Source organism: Phascolarctos cinereus, unplaced genomic scaffold (genome assembly GCF_003287225.1).
Source record: "Phascolarctos cinereus isolate Bilbo 61053 unplaced genomic scaffold, phaCin_HiC Scaffold_1;HRSCAF=81, whole genome shotgun sequence".
In the NCBI taxonomy this organism is placed as follows: Eukaryota; Metazoa; Chordata; class Mammalia; order Diprotodontia; family Phascolarctidae; genus Phascolarctos; species Phascolarctos cinereus.
In genome coordinates, this window is record NW_027555514.1 from 21,429,229 (window position 1) to 21,451,004 (window position 21,776).

Below are 21,776 nucleotides of genomic sequence, written 5' to 3' on the forward strand. Positions count from 1 at the left end.
ATACCCATATAGCCTTTCTACGCCTGGCAAGTGTAGAATGCAGCTGACTAGGAGCAGACCTGGCAGTTCTCAGAACTATGAACTTCCTGAGGGCAACTGAAACCACAGAAGCTCCCCCTCCCCCCCAGCCTTCTCTATGGATGTGCAGGTAACAGCTTCCCTGAGGCTGCGCCATCCCAGAGACTCCTGGCCCCCCCAACCCCCCCACTCAGGGACACTCCTGAGTGGTGGCTGGATTATGATCCCCTGGCATGGATTAAAAGACCCTTGGTCATGGCTACTTCCTAATACTCTTTAATTCAAGTTATCTTATCTTACGCACCTTATCTTAAGACCAGTGCAGACATAAGGGACACTCAGAACTAGGATATGAACCAGATTCATTAAACTTCAGGAAGAGGCAAGAAGAGGAGGGCCTCCCACTGAGGCCAAGCCAAAGGTGCTTCCATGAAAACACAGTGGGATCTTCATTCTCCAAGAGGACCAACGACATCAGGAAAGTGATGTCTTGACTTGTAAGTGAACTGGATTTAAGTGAGGTAGGGGTGTGTCAAGTCACCAGCCTCCATCAGGATTCAGTGGCAAGATAAAGATCAGGATGACTAAAGATGGCCCCAGATGTAGTGGGACACTTTGGCCTTTTTAAGCTAAGGTGTTTCCCAACTCTCAGCTTGTCTGAGGCAACACCCATTCAGTGATTAAGGCCAGGTAAGATAAAATCAGCTACAAAGATCAGGAACAAGTCATTCTGGCCAAGCTCCTGAGAAGGCCTCCCTTGCAGGGGAAAGGTGGAAGAGAAGAGCCCTGGAATCATTAGCAGGAGGATAGTAAGAGCTGGCTCCCAAAGCCTGGCCCAGGCATGTACAGAAATCCTCCGATTCTTCACTTGTCAAATCTCCTCCCATTTCTCCTAGCACTCTTCTCCTTTAGTGAATCCCCAAGACCCCACCCAGTCCTCTTTCTCTCTGCAGATGACCCTGTGTCCTATGTTAGAAAGAAGTGCGTGGTCTCATCTCTCTTCGCCTTCACCTCAGAACCCCCTCCATCTTCACCCATCCTTGCTGTCTCTAAAAAACTGACAAAGAGCTGGGCCTCCTCCTTGCCAGGACTGACCCTTCTATCTGCCCTCAACTCCATCCCATCCTGTGTCCTCTGAGAGTTTGCCCCGTCAGCCATTCCTCCCTCTCATCCTCAATGCCTTCCTTTCCAGTGATCCGTTCTCTGCTGTCCATCACATGCCCACGCCCCTTGACCCTTAAAAACCTCTCAGCTGACCCTGCCATTCTCACAGGCTATCATCCTTTAGCTTTTCTCCTAAATAAGAGAAGGTTTGTAAAGTGCTTTACGAATGACCTGTCAATGTCCTCCTCCTCTAGTCCTCCTCCCTTCTGGAAGCTGGCAATCTGTCCTGTGGATGGTCCTTCCCACCACTTTTGCCTGGAGTGGCTCTGACAGCCTCCTCAGGGCAGCACACACCACTCTGAGCAGAGGGATGCTCCTGGAAGCCTGCCTCAGGTCCTTATCGCTCTGTGGCAATTCTTTGAACCTCCCCACCTGTAAAATGGGTATAATAATGGCACTGTTTCCCAGGGATTTGGAAAAGGGGGCAAGTGGTGCACTTTTTGCTCTTCACAGCTGCCCTTCCTTGTCCCCTCCTCATTGTTCCTTTCCTCTGCCCCTCCACAAGGAGCCTCAACCACAAACCAGAAGGGGACAGTAACAAGAAGCCCGCCACTGCACGTTTGCTGTTAAGTTCATTTCTCTACTCTTCCATCCCATCAGCTGGCTTTGCTTTGAAGCCTCAGGTGTGCACATGGGGCCTCATGGGCCCGGTCAAGCTAAGCCCTGCTTGAACTGAATGGGCACTTTAATATACACCTCCTTAATGACAGGGCCAAAATCAGGAGGGAGACATGTACATGTGGGGAAGCCCTAGTGCTGATCAGGCACGAAAAAGCAGACAAAGTGAATGCTGGGATCTGTGCAGTAATATAGATGGCAACATTTAAAGCTGGAAGCATGGAAGGGAAAAAGTCAAATCTGATGAGATAACCCTTTTCAAAATGAAGCTAGAATATTAACACGAGGTGAAAAAAGTCACCAAGGCTCAGGACTCCCAGCTCAGAGGATTATGACCCAAAGGAAAAATAAATGTTTAAATATACTATTCGCATTAAATTATAACACTGCTTTCATTTTGTACCCATGATTATTTACACAGTCATAAAGCACAGAAATAAAAAAAGTTCCTACTTGTAATCTAAGAACTCAAAAATAGGTACAGCTAGGTGGCGCAGTGGATAGAGCATCGGCCCTGAAGTCAGGAGGACCTGAGTTCAAATCTGGCCTCAGACCAAACACTTGACACTTACTAGCTGTGTGACCCTGGACAAGTCACTTAACCCCAGTTGCCTAAATAAAAAAAAAACTCAAAAATAAATTATCAAAAAGTATTTATTCAATACCTGTTTGCAGAAGAGAAAACAAAATTATCAAATCAGATCATTAGGTATGTTTTATTCTGAAATTAGAAATGACTTTCCCTTAGCACAGACTCACACATTCACCTAAACATATATCCATATACACAGAGACTCACAAATACACACATTTTCACACCCACCCATCCTTCAGCTTTGGTAATGAGGCCCATCTCTGCTTCTCTCTGTGACTTGGTGAGTATTTTTTAAGTTACTGGGAAAGAGCCTGAGGCCTACTTTCCTTAGTTCTGTAACTGTGTCCCTGTGCTTTCTTACATGTAAACTCAAGAAAGTGAATCCAGGCAACCAGTGACAGGCAGGCAGATTCCATCATTGTCATCATCAGCAGCAGCAGCAGCAGCATCACCATCACCACCACTGTTTTAAATGACCAATATCACAAACACAGCTAGAATTTTCACTTACCTCCACGGCTACCACAATCAAAATAAGGTCTGTTTTTGAATCTGGGAAAACTGCATTTAATTGTGGAGACATTCCAATCAGTGCACAGTTGGTAACCACTGATATAACACTCATGGTCTCAAAAGCCAACTGAAAAGAAAAAAAAAAAGGCCATGTGGGTGACAAATGTCTCAGTTTGCTCTGGCCCTCTTACTTCTTGCTACAACATGGGGACAGAAGGGTACACAGAGGAGCCACAGCAAAAGTCTTCCTTATTCTAAAGACTAAATTTCTTAAAAATGCTTTTTCCTATATCAGTGGCTCTCAAACTTTCCAGACTCAGGACCCCTTACATTTTTAAAAATTGTTGAGGACTCCATATTGCTTATATGAGCTATATCTACTGATATTTACTATATTAGAAACAAAACCTGAGAAATTTTTAAATATTTTAAATATTTAAATATTTATTTTAAAATAACAATAATAAACTCATCACATGTTAATATGCAGGACATATTTTACAAAAAATAACTATATTTTCTGAAACCAAAAACACAGTGAGTAGAGTGGTGTTTTACACAATTTTGCAAATCTCTTTAGGGTCCAGATTACTCAAAGACACCTGGATCCTCCCATTGCTTCTGTAGTCGGTCTACTGGGATGTGTTCTTCTGTTGAGATATATGAAGAAGATCTGGCCTCACACAGATAGAGAACTAGAAAAGGAGAAGGCTGAGTGACTTTGTCCAAGGTCACACAGTAAGTAGGTGGGAAAAGCTGAGTCTAGAACACAGGCCTATGGCAGCCCAGACAGGTAAGGATCAGAACAGGAAACCTCGTCTTAGCATAATGTGTTGTTACTGAAAAATTAATCCATATACACCTCAAAGGCCAACGCACCATCAGAGAGAGCTAGCATGTGTACAGCTACTTAAGGTTTATAAAGCCATTTTACATGCTCTCTCACTTGATATGACATAGCAGGCTTTTCATTCAGCTGGAGACAGATGAGATTTCAAACACAGTTTTATTTTTCACAAGCAGTCCCCAGTGAAGGAGTTAGTGTTGGTAAGGAGGAGAGCCACCTTTTCCTCTGAGATAGAAGAGGAAAAATGCAAAATGGGTGAAGGAGAGATCCTGAGGTGTAGAGGGATGAAAGTGAGAGAGGTCACTTCCCATAGCTTCTACCTTCTCAGTAAGGATGAAACACGAAGTTTTGTAGCCTCCCCCAAGAGCACTTGGCATTGTGGGAGGGGTGGAGAAGGCACGAGGGAACAGGGCTCCAGGTCTGGGGTCTTGTGGGTCAGAATGATGGGAGACAGTACTGAAGAGGGCAGATGAGCACGCTGCTAAAATGCTGTGTGCCCATAAACGTCCCCGCCATCACCGCTTCACAGCGGTATCAGACTCATTGGGACGGATCTTCTCATGATAAAAGGTGGCTTTGTCCCTAACAGTACAAAAGTCTGTAGATTCTGGGTGGGCATAAGAGGAGGGCAGGATGGCCTGAGAACAGAAGCTTGCCCACCTGTCTTCTCTCCTCCCCTCCACCACTGATGTATCATGAGCTCTTTCACAGGTCACTTATTGCATCTGGCTTAGTTCCTTCTCCATATAAAAGGGTAGTCAGACCTAAGGACAATGATGCTGTGAGCACCAATCACATTCTAAGGCCTCCAAGCACTCTGTAGGTGCTCCCTGGAGAGCACTGCAAAGTACCCAGGAACACTATCCTCGCTAGCATCAACTATAACCTTTAAAAGAAGGCCGACGATGGATGAGTGAATTCAACAATTACTCAAGGTCTTCTCCCAGCTTTGAACATTTTCTACACTTCATCAACACTTTACGAAATCTGACTCTTTTATGGAATCCCTTTAAGTTGGAAGCCTCAGCTTCTGCCATATTGAGAAAGACCAGGGCAGCCAAGCTGCAAAGCAGAGCAGAAAACAGCAGTTACAGACAATGCCCCTGCATTGGAGGGAGGGAGAGACCAAGGAAAGAAAAGAGGGAGAGAAAGAGAAACAGAAAGAGAGGGATGGGCATTCTCTGAAACAGCACAGTGTAGGGATCTTCCTTCTGCATTCCCGAGTAATGTGTGCTTTGGACTTGGAGTCTAAAGATCTGGGTTCATAGCAGGCAAGGTTCTAAAAACATCCCTTCTTGGGTCCAGCACTAGTGCTTCCAGGACATCCGTATAATTGCATCTATTTCTTAACTCAGTGGCCCTGGGCTCATCTCCTAACCTCCACTTGCTTCCAATTCTTCATCTTGAAAATGGGGATGACACCATTCACAGTAGCTGGGAGGGTATTGTGGGAAAAGGGCTACTCGGACACACGCTGCTGTTGTTGTCAGCGAAATACTGCCTTACCTCCATCGCCCAGGCCTAGGAGACAGTATTCTGATCATTAAAGTCCAAGAAGAAGCCTTGGACAGAATTATAAATACACTGAATATATACTAAGTGTGATCACGGGACTCAGAACTGTAGACCTTGGAGGGCCCTAAGAAGTCAATTATTTCAATACCTTCATTTGACAGATGGGAAAACTGAGGCCCAGACAAGTGAAGTAATTTAATGAAGGCCACGCAACAAGCTGAGAGTAAAGCCAGGACTAGAACCCAGATCCCCTATATCTTTGCTCTTTAAAAAAACAAAACAAAACAAAACAAAAAAACCATAAAATTTGAAAGAAAAAACCAGATTACCTGCCAAACACCAATACTTGCTGAAGGCTCTGCAAACGGACGTTTGAAGACCTTGCACATTTTTAAGGCATCTGAATTAATTTCCAACAAGTTGTTTAGAACGGCAAAGGCAGCTGCTAATGGATAGACGCACGAGAAAAGGCTCACATATCCAAACTGTAAGAAGAGCTCCAAGTAATCATCAAAGGTGCCCTGAAAAAGAAAGGCACCATAAAGAAAACAGTACGTTATGCTGTCATGGACAACTCAAGAAAAATAGAAACATTAATAATATTCAGGGTGTGAGTCTCTACTGACAATCTATGGGAGCATCTCCCAGTTCTTCCACCTTCAACAATTTGTGTGAATTGAGAAACAAATGCAAATTTAGGCCTCAAAACACTGTCACCGCCAGAACAAAAATGAAAAGGTTCTCTTTTTTAAGTTTTTTTTTAAGACATTCATTTCAAAGAGAAAGTAAATGACCCAGAATTAGTGCTAAAAAGTAACAGTCTTCTGTGATACACCCACAATTTTATTAACTCATTCACAAAAATCTCCGGCCTCATGTGCCTCACCCCACCCCCCCAATCACATCCTTTCTGTGAGATCAGGAAGCCAGAAAACAAAAGAAGGGAAAAGACAGAAAAAGAGGAAAGCCAGGGGTGGGGTGCTGCTGGGGAAAGAGAAGAAGAGAGAAGGAAATCTGTAACTGGGCTTAACATCTTTGGCTTGGCACATTCCATCTCATTTATGTGCAAGGCACAGCGCTAGGTGCCATTCAAAACTATTTAAAATGGTTCAGATGGGGAAGAAACACACGATCTCCCCCTTAAGAAGGAAGGTTTGAGAAGACAAGAATCACTGGAAACTACAAAGCTAGGCTAATTAGGAAGGTTTTCTCTGTGTGTGTGTGTGTGTGTGTGTGTGTGTATGTGTGTGTGTGTGTGTAGGGTGGAAAATGATGAAAAGGTAAAAACAAAAGAAGTCTTTCTAAAATTCAGTTAATAATTAACCTTTAGCCTTCTAATAAAGGAGCTCCACACAATGAGCCTCAGAGAAGGATAACTAGATGGCATACTGTCCACTCTGGACAGCCTCCAGGCAGGAGAGGGCAGGCACCCCTTGAGTGACTGACTGCCAAGGAGACCTAAGAGAAGCTCTGTAGAGGCCACCATATTTTCTTCAGTATCCTTCTGAACAAGGAGTCAAAAGAAAGGACAGAACCTGTCAGCTCCCTGGGGATGGTTACTGCTTTTAATGCAGTTTCTTTACACCCTAGGAGCTCAGCCTCAGCCTTGCTCCCAGGAGGCCCTGGGCCTCCACTCACCAGGAGATCAAAGAAGCCCAATAGCAGAAGCATCCACAGCAAGCCGAGAAGGGGCCCAGCACAGCCTCTTATCCTACAGACTCATTCCCCTCAGGAGAGCGAGGGGACTCGCTGACTCCCAAGAGACCGTGAGGCAGTGCTACTTAACCCAAGTGAATGGACAACAGCTAGCCTTCACTAAAGCGCAGACTACAAAAGATCTTTATACATATATGAGCATATATACACATCTCTGCCTGTACAGAGTCTATGTATATGTGAACAGAGGTGGCCAGCGTATACACACACATACACACACACACACACACACACACACTCTTTCTCTCTCTCTCCAGTCTACACAAGGTGGCTCAAAAGCCCTATAATGCTATTAAGCTTTTAGGCCACTCTTTATTATACATACAGACAGACAGACTTAGACTCATTTTTTAATTTAAGCAGAACGTACATCACTAGAAATCACGGTGGCCCATGTAAGATCTTAGCATGCACAGTAAAGTCAGCCTTGGGAAATTATTTTTAGGGGAATGGTAAGAAACTGCCAACGTAAGGGTCACATGCAAAAACAAAACAAAAGAACACAACAAAGAAAACCAAACACTGAGAAAAGGTCATTAGATGTCACCAGGAGGCTGCTGATGACCTTTCAAGGGAGTAAGTAAGTCCTCTGTATGGGAGAAGCTCATTATACTTTCATTGGACAGCTTTTCCCCTCAACGTGGCTTCATTTCCTACCCAGCTGCCCTCCCCTGTACTTCCCCATCCCCGTCCCAAGAACACCTTCCTCCTGGAAGGGGGCTCGTGGCTACTCAGTACCCTCTGCCCTGACTGGGGGGTGGAGGGGGGTGAAGAGCTCCTTCCAGAGCTTCCATTTAAGGAAGGTGCCCAGGGCACTCCACTTTGTAGTTCCCACATAGACTGCCCTCCTTTGGACTTGTTCATCATGCTCTGGAAAGTGGGTCTCCTTAGCCCCCGCCCCCGACCCTCCTGACACTGTCTTCCCCCAGGCCAGGGATAGCTTTTTTTAATATCATGAGAATTTTTTATTTCTGATTCCCTTTTATTAATTTTTATTATTACTTAGGGGGAGGGGAGTGAGGGCCTTTTCCCCTAGTTAGAAGGTTACTGAGCTGGCTGAAACCCATACCACGGGATGTGAAAATTTATGTCAGGCTTCAAACATTCCTCAGATAAGAAGCCAAAAAGAGCATCTAGGCCGCACAAAGTAATCTGGCTTGCTTTACTTGAGAAATGATCCCAACTGTCCCCGATATCTTGGTTCTGTTGGTGGCACACACACCCCTAGCCCCTCAATCAGCACCCTGCGAACCCTCTAACCAGGGTTATTTAATCCGTAACCTTACTTAGTTTATCCAGAGATTCTGTTCTACTAGGTTTGTTTCCTTTAAGAATCATGATTCTGTTTAACTCAGTCTGTTCAGCTCTTATGGCACTGAAGGAAGCATGGGATGAACTGTCTTTTTAAACTTTTACAGACTAAAAGAGTGTATGAGATTGTAATATGTAAAAGCATTTATTTCTCTAATGTAATTTTCTCTATAAAAGCTTGTCAGAAACTCCAATCCAGGTTGAGGGTTATTTTTCACCTTCTGAGCCTAATAAATAATAAAGCATAATAAAACCTAAGTTTTTATCTCTATAACTTCTACGTTGTGGTAGATTTATTTTGCAGAAGTAACCCACTACATGAACTCAAAGAAGAGATATTTTGCCCATAACAATATTTGTATTCTTGGCACACAGAAGGTGCTTAATAAATGTTTACTGAATGGCTGAAAGTTATGTTAACCATAAAGTCACTCTTATCACAAGTAAATTCAATAATATGGACTGATAATTTTGTAGTTAATTATCTCATTACAGTACTGAAATGAAGAAAAAATGAAAGGACAATATCTGACCTCCAAGTCAGCCTAGAAGACAGGAGGTGTTTTATAGTTGCATTAGTGCTAAGGTCTCTAAACTAAGAAGTAAGCTTTTCAGATAAATCCCCATTCTAATGTAATATTTCTTAATCCATTACTTGGAAGGCTGCTTTATGGGAGTTGCACATGAGTTGTCGAGAAAGCGCCCAGATCCCCCCTCCCTGTTTGTCCATCAAAGCCTTCTCTCACTTGCTGATTTTTTTTCCCTCCAACTGTCATCCTCTGTTCTACCTCCTTTCAGGGGTGACAGCCATAATTTCATCAAGATCTGCAAAGTTTTCAGAATTCTGGTATATGTTTTCATTATTGTTTGTAGAGGGCCAGCTCTGAAGAGTCAGAGGATTCAGGCCAGGCCAGGTTTTACCTGTAGCCTGTCCTATTTCCCATGGCTACATAATTCAGGCATGTTGGCTCCCCACCCTCCTGTTCTGTCTCTTGAGAACAGGATGCCCTTGGAGATTGCAAGGAAGTGAGAAAACGGACAAGATGACTCCCTGGTTCGTGTCCCCATGAACAAGGAAGCAGCCATGAGAAATGTGCTTGTTGTTTTGTGGGCCAGTATTCTCATGAGAAAAATTCTTCATGCTACTTGTTATTAAAGACATGTAAGCTCTGTGGCTTTACTTACTGTTACTTTGGGTGATATTCTAATGAGTCAAAGACACAAAACCCCTAACCCTTGCATCAATAAACGGAGCTTGCTCTGTGCATCTCTTGCCTGACCCACATATTTCTTTCTCTCTGCACACTCAGCCGGCATTAGACCACAGCCGCGGACGCAGGTACTCGCGGCACAGTGGAGCCCAAACAGGGACTTGAAAGAATAGCTTTCCCCAGCAGAGTGGCCCTGGACGAGGTGGGCCGTTTGGCCAACAGCCCTGAAAAAGGAGTTCCGGTCGTTGCACAGAAGACGACGACTAACAAGGTAGGGCAATAATTTTCCCATACAGCTTTTCATTTTCACCAGGTTTAGCAGGGATCAGAGACATGGATTGGTGTGTGTGTTTTACTTTCACTTTGAATCGACGTGCCTTGCTATATTCGGTTCACAGTGAAGGTGAAATTACACGACTGAGTAAGTGTATAGAAAAATATAACTAGCTAATATAGGACAGGCTACAGGTAAAACCTGGCATGGCTCTTCAGAGCTGGCCCTCTACAATTATTCAGTTGTTTTCAGTCGTGTCTGACTCACTGTGACCCCATTTGGGGTTTTCTTGGCAAAGATACAGGAGCGGTTTTCCATTTCCCTCTCCAGCTTATTTTACAGATGAGGAAACTGAGGCAAACAGAGTGAAGTGACTTGCCCAGGGTCACCCCGCTAGTAAGTGTCTGAGACTACATTTGAACTCAGGAAGACGCGTCTTCCTGACTCCAGGCCTGGTGCTCTAACCACTGTGTCACCCAGCTTTTAGCTTTAAAGTGGTTCCTTTCAGGGGGAAAGGGACAAGCTGGGGACCCCTAGTAAGTGGTCATTTCAGTGCTATTGCCTATGACGACGTATTGGTTAAAGGCACTTAATCACCATGTTTCAGCTGAGGGGAAGCTCAGCCCTGCCAATCCATAACACACATTCAGACTTACCAGGTAAGTTGCCTTTTCTTTTTCCAGGACGATTTGTTCATACAGAGTAACATCCACATCTGCCTTTAAAGCCTGCACCTTCTTCTTCACCCGTAAGCCATACTTCCTTTGGAGCCAATATGGAAGAAGGGTTTCTACAATTTGGTTCAAAATCTGGGAAGTAATCAGCAGAGTAGCCAAACTCTAAAGAAAAACAGACAACAAAAGCTGAAAGGATGCAACAACACGTGAGACAATGGCGTGTTTATAATTATGGAATGTGAGGCAGAAGCCTCAAGAGCTCAGTAATGGAGTAGCTGAAAACGGGACTTGAGAAGTCCTGAGCACCAGGCTGCCATGGCACCCAGCATTTGGGGGACATAGAAGTGTACTTCCTGCTACTCACTCAAAGGTGCTCATGTTTTTACTGTCAAAATTTTCTGGACAAAGATGACGTCTAGAGCCCTGGACGAGGGCACCTCACGTGGGCACCTGGGGCTTCCCAGGTCCTTTCATCATGGTGGCCCCCGTTTCAGCATTAGCCTGAAGCCTGATTGTGAGGAACAGGAAGAAGGACAGAAGGCACAGAGAGAGGCTGCCAACCAGGACGTCCACCTTCCAGGTTGTGGCCCAGGCAGTGTCCCGGCCGGATGTGCTCGACTCCTTCTGTGGATCTTTGTAGAGAATTCTTCTAGATCCTTCCATTGACTCTGATTTAAGTTTCAACAGACAATGAGAACCACTGCCCTCTGACAAAAATGCCTTCTTCCCCTTCCTCCTCTTTCTTGGTTTCAAGAAGGCTATTACCAGAGGTGACTTAATACCTAGACCTCTGTTTTCAAAGGTCTGGGAAACTCTTGGTGTGAACGCTCTCTCCATCACTGCACAGTAACAGAGTGACACCATCATAAGGTCACAGAGGATTACAAGGAGCACCAGGAAATGAGAGACTCACCCGTGTTCACAAGGCTACTATGTGTCTGAGGTGGAATTTGAACCTAGGTCACGCTGACGCAAGGCTGGCTCTCTATAAACACCATTTGGCCATAAAACCTAAGTTTTAAAAAAATTCTAATGTTCTCCACACTCACCTGTCGCAAAAGTTTCATATCTCTCATCACAAAGGCAATGTAGAAGAGTGAGGCGAAACAATTGAGAAAGTTGAACTGCCAAAAAAATAAAAATTAAAAGTGACTACAGGAGTGAGATGTTTAAAAAGCTCTAAAAATCAAGGACAAATTCAGTTACATCTTCAGAATACAAAGCACTTTTTTTAAAAAAGGAGTTTTAAAAAACAATCTGAACTTTCACCTCCTTTTTTACCTTTCCCCTTTTCCTGCCTCTCCTTACTTTTGTCCCCTCTGACCCATCTCTCTGCCTTCTTCACTCTTCTCTCACTGAAGGAGATGTCAGTGACTTAACGGACGTCTGAGCCACCTGGTCAGGGACCTGGGGGAGGCCTGGGGCTGCTTCCTGAAGAGCCCCCACTGCTCCCCAACCAAGCCAAGGAGAGGGAAACAACAGAAGGGAACCGAGGGGCAGGGGGCAACGTGGGAGGGCCAGAAGAGCTCGAGGGAGGAAGTTGTGAGGAGTGCAGTCCAGCCCAGCTGGAGGCAGGGCCTCACAGGGCCTGGAGCTCTGGCCATGCGGGCAACCAGGCCAGGCAAGGGCAAGAAGTCTAGAGAAAAGTGGCTCTTGATACATGTCCCTCAAGCACAGGAGCATCTCTTTCTCTGCCAGCTGGGGGTGGAGGCCTTTTCCAGAGGGACACCCGCTCCCTTGTTTTCTCAGGCAGAGAACACTAACCACAATTCCACCTTCTCTGGGTGACTCAGGGAACTGCTCTGGGCTACAGAAGAGGGAGCCCCAGTGCCTATTTGGAGAGGGAAGACTCTCCCCTTCACTGCCTGGCCCTAGACGGCCTTGTTTCCTTGACTCCGCCAGTTTTCATTAGTTTTCCGTCTCCTCCCTAACGGTCAGACGGCCGGCTCTCATTCTTTGCCCTGCTCAGTGGCCCGCTTTCAGCATCTCCCCCATCCTTTCTGCAGCCCAATGCCACACCCACTAGTTTGTCAGAACCACGTAAAGACTAAGAGTAAATGCAGTGTGAAGGAAGACTTGGCTTCTCCTACCAGCAAAATGAACATGCACGGACTTTGTGTAGCCTGTTTTTACTGGTGTGTTACTGCTTTTTGCTTTCTTTAATGGTTTTCTGGACAACTGAGGCTGCCATCATGAGTGAGTTCCAAACAAATGAAGTATAACTGTGCTGATAATTCTTTATTATCTAGGTGAATGAAGGACAGGAAAAGGACAGGTCACTGAAGCTCACCCACACAGACAGGTACTCCCTGATTTACGAAGACCTTACACACACCAACACAAGTGACAAGCCCTCCCCTCCACAGGCCCAGCTGTGGACGTCCACCAAAGCAGCAAGTCCACCAGCATTATTAAGCACCTACTCTGTGCCCGGCCCTGTGTGTGCTGAGCTGAGGGCATTACATGGTGGCTGCTGGGAGAAATCTTCCCTATGACTTCCTCAGTTCTCCTTTAGAAGAACTGGGCGCTGCACACCATGTCTTTCACTAAATATGGCTTAGTTCACTCCACTTAAAGCTCTCTCTTCCTCACACAAACAGATACCTCCTCTTTCTTTCACCTCCTTCTTCCATACCCTCTTTTTTTTGCTAACTCGGTTACCTTCGGGAAGCATCTCTCTCCCTCTTTTTCCTGGTTTTTCTTTCCCACCTTCCCTTTGTCAGCCAAAACATTTTTTAAAGTACTCTTAATCATGACTTATAAGTGAAAGAGTAGCAACATTAATACATCTGAATCAAGCATTAAAACCCCAAATTCTTCAGTGAAATCAGTTACACTACGGAAAAAGAAACAATTGGAAAGCCCCGAGAAGAGTCGAGAAGTCCCCTTAACAAGAGTTGAGAAGTCCCGTTAACAAATGCTATGAAAACCTCTGTCTACTTCCTCATCTTTCTAAACCAGACTTTCCTTAAGTATTAACATTCCAGATAAATTGAAAGGGTTTTTATTTAATTCTGTTGTTTTTCTGTTTAGTTAAATTGCTAGTAAGTACTGTAACAACACTGTCTCGTGTAACAACTGTGACAACACCTTCACTGCAAATACATAAAATGTAACTGTGTGATGGGTTAAATTGTGGACTATCCTGGGAACTAATCTTTTATAACGTGTTGTTTCTATGGGGAAAATATGCTCCCAATTTCAGAAAGCAGATTTACTCATTTTTATAACAAAACCCATTCAGAAGCTAAGGATCTAAAACTTTTATGTGTAAACTGATTAAAAAAAACAAAAACAGCAAAACTCTTCCCTTATCGAATTATTTAGAAAAGCCTCTAGTAAAGAGCTGATGGCTCTGCGGTCACTAGTGAGAAAACTAAGACTCTGGACAAGCCATAAATGCGATAAGTTGTTTCTGGATAATTGGAAATTAGCAGCAAAACTTATTCCTATTATCTGAATTTTCTTATATTATTTTATTTCCCTAATTAAGAACACAGCACCAGTATACTACACTGGAAACAAGTCTTTATGATTCATTTCTAAAAGTTACGAATTTTTGTCATAAAGAAAACCATATTTACACAGAAAACACCATACTCACCACCAACACCTTGAGAACCAGATGATTTTGATAGGCAGACTCCAACCTGTGATTCTCTGAAATTAGCAATCAAAAACAGTCACGTTTCTCCCTCAGACAGAAGGCAATGCTCAGGTAATAATATGGGGCAGATGTCACTACAGTGCTGACAGCATTGGGGTCAGATACCAGGGCCCTTCAGCAGTCATTTTAAAGAGTTATTTGTTGCCTAATTGTGACCTTCCTTCCCTTACCACTAAGATAAACAGCTCCCACTGCCCCCCTATCCCCCCCAAAAAAAAACTGTAAAAAGGAAACAGCTGGATAAAGGAGGGGAATGGAAAGGAAATTTAGCTTGGATGGTGAGGGAAGAAATGGACATTTTAAGACCATTCTGTATTCACACACTAGGGTGACCACAGGTATGAAATACCCTGCTCCAAAAGCAATCTGAGCAAACTAGGGCAAAAAGCAGCTGGCATTAACATGGTTCGCCCAGGCATACCCAGAGCACTCCTGCCAAAGCCCCTGCAATGAGCTGGCACCAAGTACCCTGAACCACAGGGCTCAAAGGGCTAAGGCCCCCACGTATGAAACTTCTTGTCCTCACTGGGAAAAGTGGGCAGCACGCAACAGAGCTCAAGACGCTTCTAAGCTATGTGGCTGAAACCAGAGGATGCAAAGGAAGGCAGTGAAGGGACACTGTCCTAGATCACACACTCTAGTCAAAAACACCCTCACGAGGTTTCCTGCCACCAAAGCTCCAACTCCCAGATGGTTTTTGGCCCGATGCACGGTTCCTCTCTCGCAAGGGCACCTACTTCTCAGTATCAGGGCAATGGAGTCTCTGCTCCTCAGACTTGGGACTCCTTTAGGATAACCAAAGAATCCCCAGGACAGGTCCTGGCCATATGACACCACACCAGTTTAACCCGGCATAACCAGAAGGGTGTCCAGAGCTTCCCAAGTCCACGGGCCTTGGTGGAGGTTTTCTTTACAACGGACGTAGAATGCCTGGCCGGCCTCTAAAATGCAGCCCTGCTCGACAGACCCAACAAGCCTTTATTAAGCACGTACTGCACGTACCAGGCATGCAAAAACAAAACAGACCTGGCCCTCCCAGAGGCTGCATTCCACTGAGGAACACCAGCACAGTTAAAGAGAGCAGTTAGAAAGAGCAGCTTACCCCACGAGGTTAAAAATTCTGCAGCGAATCGATAGAGGCGGTTCATGATCTCAATCACGATGGCATAGATGATACTGGGCACGAAGAGCAGGATGTTGGTCAGTTCAGGAAAGGTACTCTCCCGGTGCACGTCCTGAGCCCACGTCTCCAAGTCAAAGTAAATCATCATAACGTAAAGGGAGAAATAGAGGCAGAGGCACACGAAGGGCAGGGAGACCAGGTAGATGCGCAGCTGCCTCCTGAAGCTGGAATAGAGTGGCTCTTCTCGGCCGGTGACGGGGTTGATGCCCAGAGCACCGTGGAAGCCTGGCCGCGGCTCTTCAAACTGCCTCTTCATGAGCAGCGTCCCCCACCGGTAGGTCATCAGGGCACAGCCGCGCTTCCACACTTCCAAGATCACGGTTGACCAGATCAGGTTGAAAGAGGCGAAGATCACATACTTGTCATAGTCCTCCCAGTCAAACACATAGTAGGGCAGCCCGATGAGCGCCATTGGGATCAAGGCAAAAGTGAAGTACTCCAAGAAACCAAAGTAGAGGGCGATGGTCTCTCCAAAGTACGTGCGGATGCCATCTGCAGGGATGGGAGGAGGAAGAAGAAAAGAGCGGGTTCTGAGCCCAGGGCTCTGAGGCAGGGGGCGAAAACACACACATTTCACAGGACTGACTCTGGGCGCGCTGATTCATGCCTCGAGGGCATGAGGAGATCTTCTAATCCACTTGGGGCATCTCTGCTAACAAGCATGTTGGCGGGAGGAGGGAGCAGGATTCGAATTGCCCCTTGGAGATGCCCTGGCATCACATGCCCTCTCTGCCTCCTGGGCACTTCTCAGAGAAGCCAGGAGGAAGGCTGCCGGCTGAGCTTCACCAGTGGAGGGACTTTCCCACCCAGGAAATCTCAAGTCCAGGCTAACAAAAGGAAGCACAGCACTGACACTGTGAGCAGAGAGGCCCAACTCTCCCTCATGTGAACTGTCCTCAGCCACTGTCCCCGAAAGCGTCACACAGTGATCAGGAAGAGACCTCTGGCACCATCTGGGCCAGCGCCCCCGTGGTCACCCTCCACTCTTTGGAGTCAGCGAACAAACATTTACTGTACGGAAAGCCCACCCACACGCAGCCAGGCACTGTTTGTAACTCAGGTGGGGGCTGACCGAGGAGGAAAGAGAAAGGGTTGGGAGCACAGAGAGCTCCTTGGCTCACTGGCCGTGGGAAGGGGGAACCATTTAAGACTCCCTGCCTGTAAAAGGAGGGCAGGATACCACCTAATGCTGAAGTCCCATTCAATTTTTGGGCCTGGGTTGACTTGAGGGTCCCACTGGGTACACACAGCCTGCGATCTGCCAGGTGAGCCTCTACCGAGCTAGCTGTGTGCTGGCTGTGTTTCCACTTTGACATCTCTCCCCCTTTATCACTGCAGGGAGGAATGTGGGTTTTCATTTTTCCCCAATCCCCAAGGCCTGCCATTATAAAAGCCTCACCACAGCTTTTCCCACAGTTTTCACCGGTGGCCCAGAGCACTGAGGACGCATGTCTTGATTTAGGCCTTGACAGAATGCATTCTAGCCTATATCATAATTGCCATTTCCCAGATTTTGACGCAATAATTAAAGGATAACCTTCATTAACGTCATCTAATACAGAAGGCTTATTTAGATCACATTTCTCTCTTTGTGTTTGCTTCTGTTGCTGTCTATCAAGGCAATGAACACATGGCTGCCTGGGCCAGGTTGCAAGGCTGGGGGAGGGGGAAGTCAGAAAGCAAGTCCTTCTTGGCTCCATGGAGCGGGGCAGTGGCTGTCCACTAAGAGGTCACCCAGGAAGGGCCAGAAAAAGAAGAGCTGAGTAAGCATGGTCAGTGACTCCCAAGCAGCCCTTTGCTGATCACCTACTATTAGCACAAGGGGATCTGCTGGCCGTCCGGAGCACGTGTTGGGCCGTGACTAGTAAGATGGCGGCCTCCTGCTCACGCCTGGTGACTCACGGAGCACAAGGGATGCTATTAGAAGGGATGCAGAGAGCCCGGCAAAGCTTCTTCTCAGGCAAGAAAGTGAGGCCTCTAGGGACATAGCTGGTGCTGGGATCCCTGCTCCTGCTTGAAGGTGAGGACTTCAGAGAGAAAAGGTAGGTCCAGGAAGGGAGTTACGAGGCTGGGGTCTGAGGAGGACACTGACATTTCTGGACATGGCTTAAATTACAGAAAAGAGAGGCTCTGGCCAGGGATGAGGTACACTGAACAAGATGTGGTACGAATATATCTGCTTGAAGTCTCACACATTTACTCAAAGAAACTCCAGAACTGATACTAGAAATGAAAGCAGCACCAAGATGTCAGAGTACCAGGAAGCAGTACAACCACAGCCACACAGCCTCCCTCCCCTCGCATCCTGAACTGCTCCAGAAAGACAGAGACAACTTGCTAGACTGAATCCTGACAGGAAATGCAAGAAAAAAGTGAGTGAGCCACTTTCCCAGCCAACTTGGTACAGAGAGACAGAGAGAAAGGGCCACAGATGCCGGGGATGGGATCTGGCCAGCACTGTGCTGTGCACGAAGCACTCCTGCCCAAGGGAGAGGCTGCGCCCACCAGCAAGACTTGTCCCAAACCCACACTGGTACCCTCTGACCTCCTGCATGGTGTGGGAACATGGGCTACCTGGCAGTTTTGTCATCCACCACATAGTTCTGGATCACACATTCAGGGCAGAGCTGACCCAGACAAGGCCGTGTCTAAGGGAGGTGCTCTGGGCTAAGGAGCCATCAAGGCCTTGGGCAAGACTGAAGTCCAGAAGGCAGCAGCAGCTGAGTGACTCAGACCCCAGAGGCAAGAGGAGTCTCAGTCGTAGCCTCTAGCTCAGTCTGCAGGGAATAACCGGGGCAGGGACCCCACCACGGGCCTCCAATTCTGCTGTCCTGAGCCGACAGAGACTTCCAGCTGGCTGCTGGTGGCTGAATCCAGCAGCTATTGATCAGACCCCAACCTAAGCTTCAGGAGCTTGAGGAGCTCAGATTGGGGGGTGGTGATGGGCAGCAATCAGACTTGGCCCTCTGGGAATAAGAAAGCTTGCAGGTCCCCAGCCTGAGCTGTCTCTGGGAGCTCAAGAAAGCAGCAGCGAGGCCAGCCCAGAGCTTCCCTCCAGAGGTACCCAGAGCCTGGCCCTGCCATCAAGTCTGAAATCGGAAAATAGGAGAAACAAACCCCCCAATAAAAATCTATTACGGCCACAGGGATGGCCGAGGCACAGACCCAAGAGAAGAGAGTGACTCCAAGACGCCTACAAGCAAAGCCTCAAAGGAAAACATCTTTGGGGCAAAGCTGACTGGAATTCCTAGAGGAGATGAAGCAAGAGTTTTAAAGAGAATTTACAAGTGTGTCTATGCATAAAATGAAAGTGCTAGAGGAAAAAATGGAAAAGCAATGAGAGCTACGGAAGACAGACACGGAAAGCAGATTAGTAGCATGGCACAAGAAGTTAAACACAAAAACGCCTGCCCAAGCCACAAACTCCCTGAAAATCAGAACGGCCCAAATAGAAGCCAGGAGGCCACAAGAAACATGAAAACAAGGTCCAAAGACTTCGAAGAAAACTTAAAGAATCTCACAGCACAAACAGGTTAAGGAGAATCATTTTAGGAATAACTGGACTGTGTGAACTTCACGACCAAAAAAAAGAGGCTAGAAAACACATATTTCAAGAAATTTTAAAAGAAAACTAGCTAGAGCTCTTTGAATCAGAAGGCAACGTGGAGCTGGAAAGAATCGACCAATCACCTCCTGAAAGAAACTCCCAAGTGAAAACTCTCAGCAACACTGCAGCCAAAATCCAGAATTTCCATGTCAAAGAACAACGTTTGCAAGCAGCCAGAGAAAAACATATGCAAGGACTGGGGAGCCACAGTGAGAATCACACACAGCGTAGCAGCCACCCCTCTAAAGGAGCAGAGAGCTTGGAATACGATGTTTCAGAAGGCAAAGGATACAGAATTACAGCCCAGAATAACTTACCCAGCACAAGCCTACAGAGGAAAAGATAGATTTTTAATGACGTAAAGGACTTCCCGGCATTCCTGATTAAAAGACCAGAGCTTCAGAGAAGCTTTAACGTTCAAACAAGAGCACAGAGAAAAATCAAAAGGTAAACAGGAATGAACAATAATAAGGGGCTAAAAAAGGATGCAATGTAAACAATCAACATGGGGGAGATGATGCATGCGTCCGCTCTGAACCCTGTCATCATCAGGCGTCATGGAGGGCTGGATTCTAATTAAGTAAGGCCTGGGAGTGGCTCTGCTCTATCTTGCTAATCATAAAAGAAGAATGGAAAGAGAAGGGATGAGAAATGTACTGGGTAGGGGGAGGGTAGAGACAAAGGGAAAGGAAAGCTAGAGGAAATTATCTCCCGTCATCAGGGTATGTAAGTAAATATCATTGCAAACAAGGAGGCATGAGGGGGAGCTGGTGAAACTTGAACCTTATTCTCATTTGAACTTGTCGAAGGAAGGAAGAAAACACATAGAGTTAGCTACAGAAATATTTAGCTACAGAAATACATTTCACTCAACAGGGAAACAGGAAGGAAAGGCAAGAAAGGAGAAGGGGAAATTAGGCAGGGTTTAGTCCTAAGCAAAACAAACTATAACGAAGGATATGTAAAATATGCACAGCTCTTTTCTGAGGTTGCAAAGACTCTAAGGGAATCTAAGGGAAAGCCCATTAGTCAGAGAATGGGTGACCAAGGGATGGTTTATGGTGTGCAGTAAACGTGCACTAAGAAGTGATGAAGAAGATGGCTTCAGAGACACCGGGGAAGATTTGTATGAATGGATGCTAAGGGAAGTACACAGAATCTGGAGAACCATTTATTCGGTGACAGCAACATGGTATGTACAGGCAAACAGCCTTGAAAGACCTAGGGACTCAATCAGCAGAATGACCAACAGGGATTCCAGAGGACTGATGAGGAAACATGAGACCCATTTTCTGATCGTGAGGGGAACTCAGAATGCAAAAGGAGACCTTTTTTGCCTATGGCCAATTCAAAAATTTGTTTTGCTTAACTATACATATTTAGGGGTTTTGTTTTTCTTTCCTTCTCAATCTGTGAAGGAAGAAGAGGCTGGGGTAGATGAGAGAAAAGGCAGATTTTTTTTTTTTGCTGATTGAAAAAAAAAAAAAGAAACCTTTTTAAAACAACCAAAAATGAAGGCCTTCACCACCTCTCATCTAGCCTATTTCAGTAGTGTCCTAACTGGTCTCCTTCCTTCAAGTGTTTTCCAAATTCAACCCATCCTCCACACAGCTGCCAAACTGTGACTTCCTAAAGTACAGGTCTGATCAGGTCACACTCCCCAACCCTTCCTCAATAAATGCCAAAGGCTTCTTCTCATCTCTAGTATTAAATATAATCCTCAGTTCGACATTTAAATCTTATCACAATCCCTGGCCCAGAGGAGAAAGAAAGACTCTCTCCGGTGTCCTTCCGCACATAAGCTCTGAGCCATTGCAGCCCAAGGTCTGTTTCTCAGACAAGAGGCCCCATTTCCCACCTCCATGCCTGGCCTGTTCTCCCACTCTTCCAACCCCTAGCTTCTTTCAAGACTCAGTTCAAGCTCCACTTCCTAAAGCAGGCTCTTCCCAGGTCCCCCAGATGCCGGTGTCTTTCTCTCTATGCTTCCTTTGTATCACTGGGCTTGTTCTCTTACTACGCCCTTATTTATCTCGGGTCACCTGTTGGCCTTTTTCGCTCTGTCCTATCCGACCCCAATATTACTCTCCTTGGCAGACAGAGAGGGGAGCGTCCCCGTCCTCCCCCATGTGCCTGCTGTGGCCACCCTCGCCCGACATTCAGGAAGGCAGGGGCCCTTCTGCTTCATCGCCCACCCCTCCCTCAAGGGGACCAGAGGAGGGTAGCAGCATGGACCCAAGAGGCCCAGCTGTTTCCTGCTCTGTAACCTCTCACCTCCCCCACCTACGTGCCCGTCCTGCCCCACAAACACCACTGCCCACCCAGAGGTCTCTGCGGGAGGGACGACACACATACCCAAAGGCTGATACTTCAGCTTGAATCGATTGTACCACAGGCTCTCAAGCTTCTTCAGAGCTTCATTGTCATGAAGGGGGGAAGACCTGGGTCATGAGGCCGTAAGTGAGTAATCTCCGCACTGAGGAAGAAAGGAGAAATACGCTGAGGGCCGTCAGGTTAGCACCCCCACGCTTGGCCCTCGCCTGGGCCCTGGACAGGCCCGCTTAGCTCTGAATTAAGCAAAGCTGATACCAAACAGCGACGCCTCCAAATGATGTGGGTACCCAGGACTCCTGAGTACCCACAGACAGGTGTTTCCACAACGTTTTACCATCCAAACTTAAAGAAAGCCTCCCTTCCAGGCTGCTCCTGTCTCTCACCGTCTCCAGGGTCATCCGAGAACAGGGTCTCTTGTGCCAGAACTAGTGGTGATAGAACGGAGAAGGAAGGATTTCTGCCCCTGGCCATAGCCACTACTGCCGGTCCCGACCTCAACCATGGGACACTCCAATGGCTCAGGCCTGGC

At 46.4% G+C, this 21,776-nt stretch overlaps 1 protein-coding gene across 1 annotated transcript in view; it reads right to left on the reverse strand.

The window, feature by feature from the left end:
- Positions 1–21,776, reverse strand: part of ANO10 (anoctamin 10) — a 233,615-nt gene that overhangs the window by 188,944 nt on the left and 22,895 nt on the right. The window contains 8 exon segments of the mRNA XM_020993215.1: positions 2,907–3,035; positions 5,600–5,791; positions 10,439–10,621; positions 11,509–11,583; positions 14,064–14,119; positions 15,229–15,801; positions 21,269–21,347; positions 21,349–21,389. Of these exon segments, the coding sequence (XP_020848874.1) occupies positions 2,907–3,035; positions 5,600–5,791; positions 10,439–10,621; positions 11,509–11,583; positions 14,064–14,119; positions 15,229–15,801; positions 21,269–21,347; positions 21,349–21,389 (1,328 nt within the window).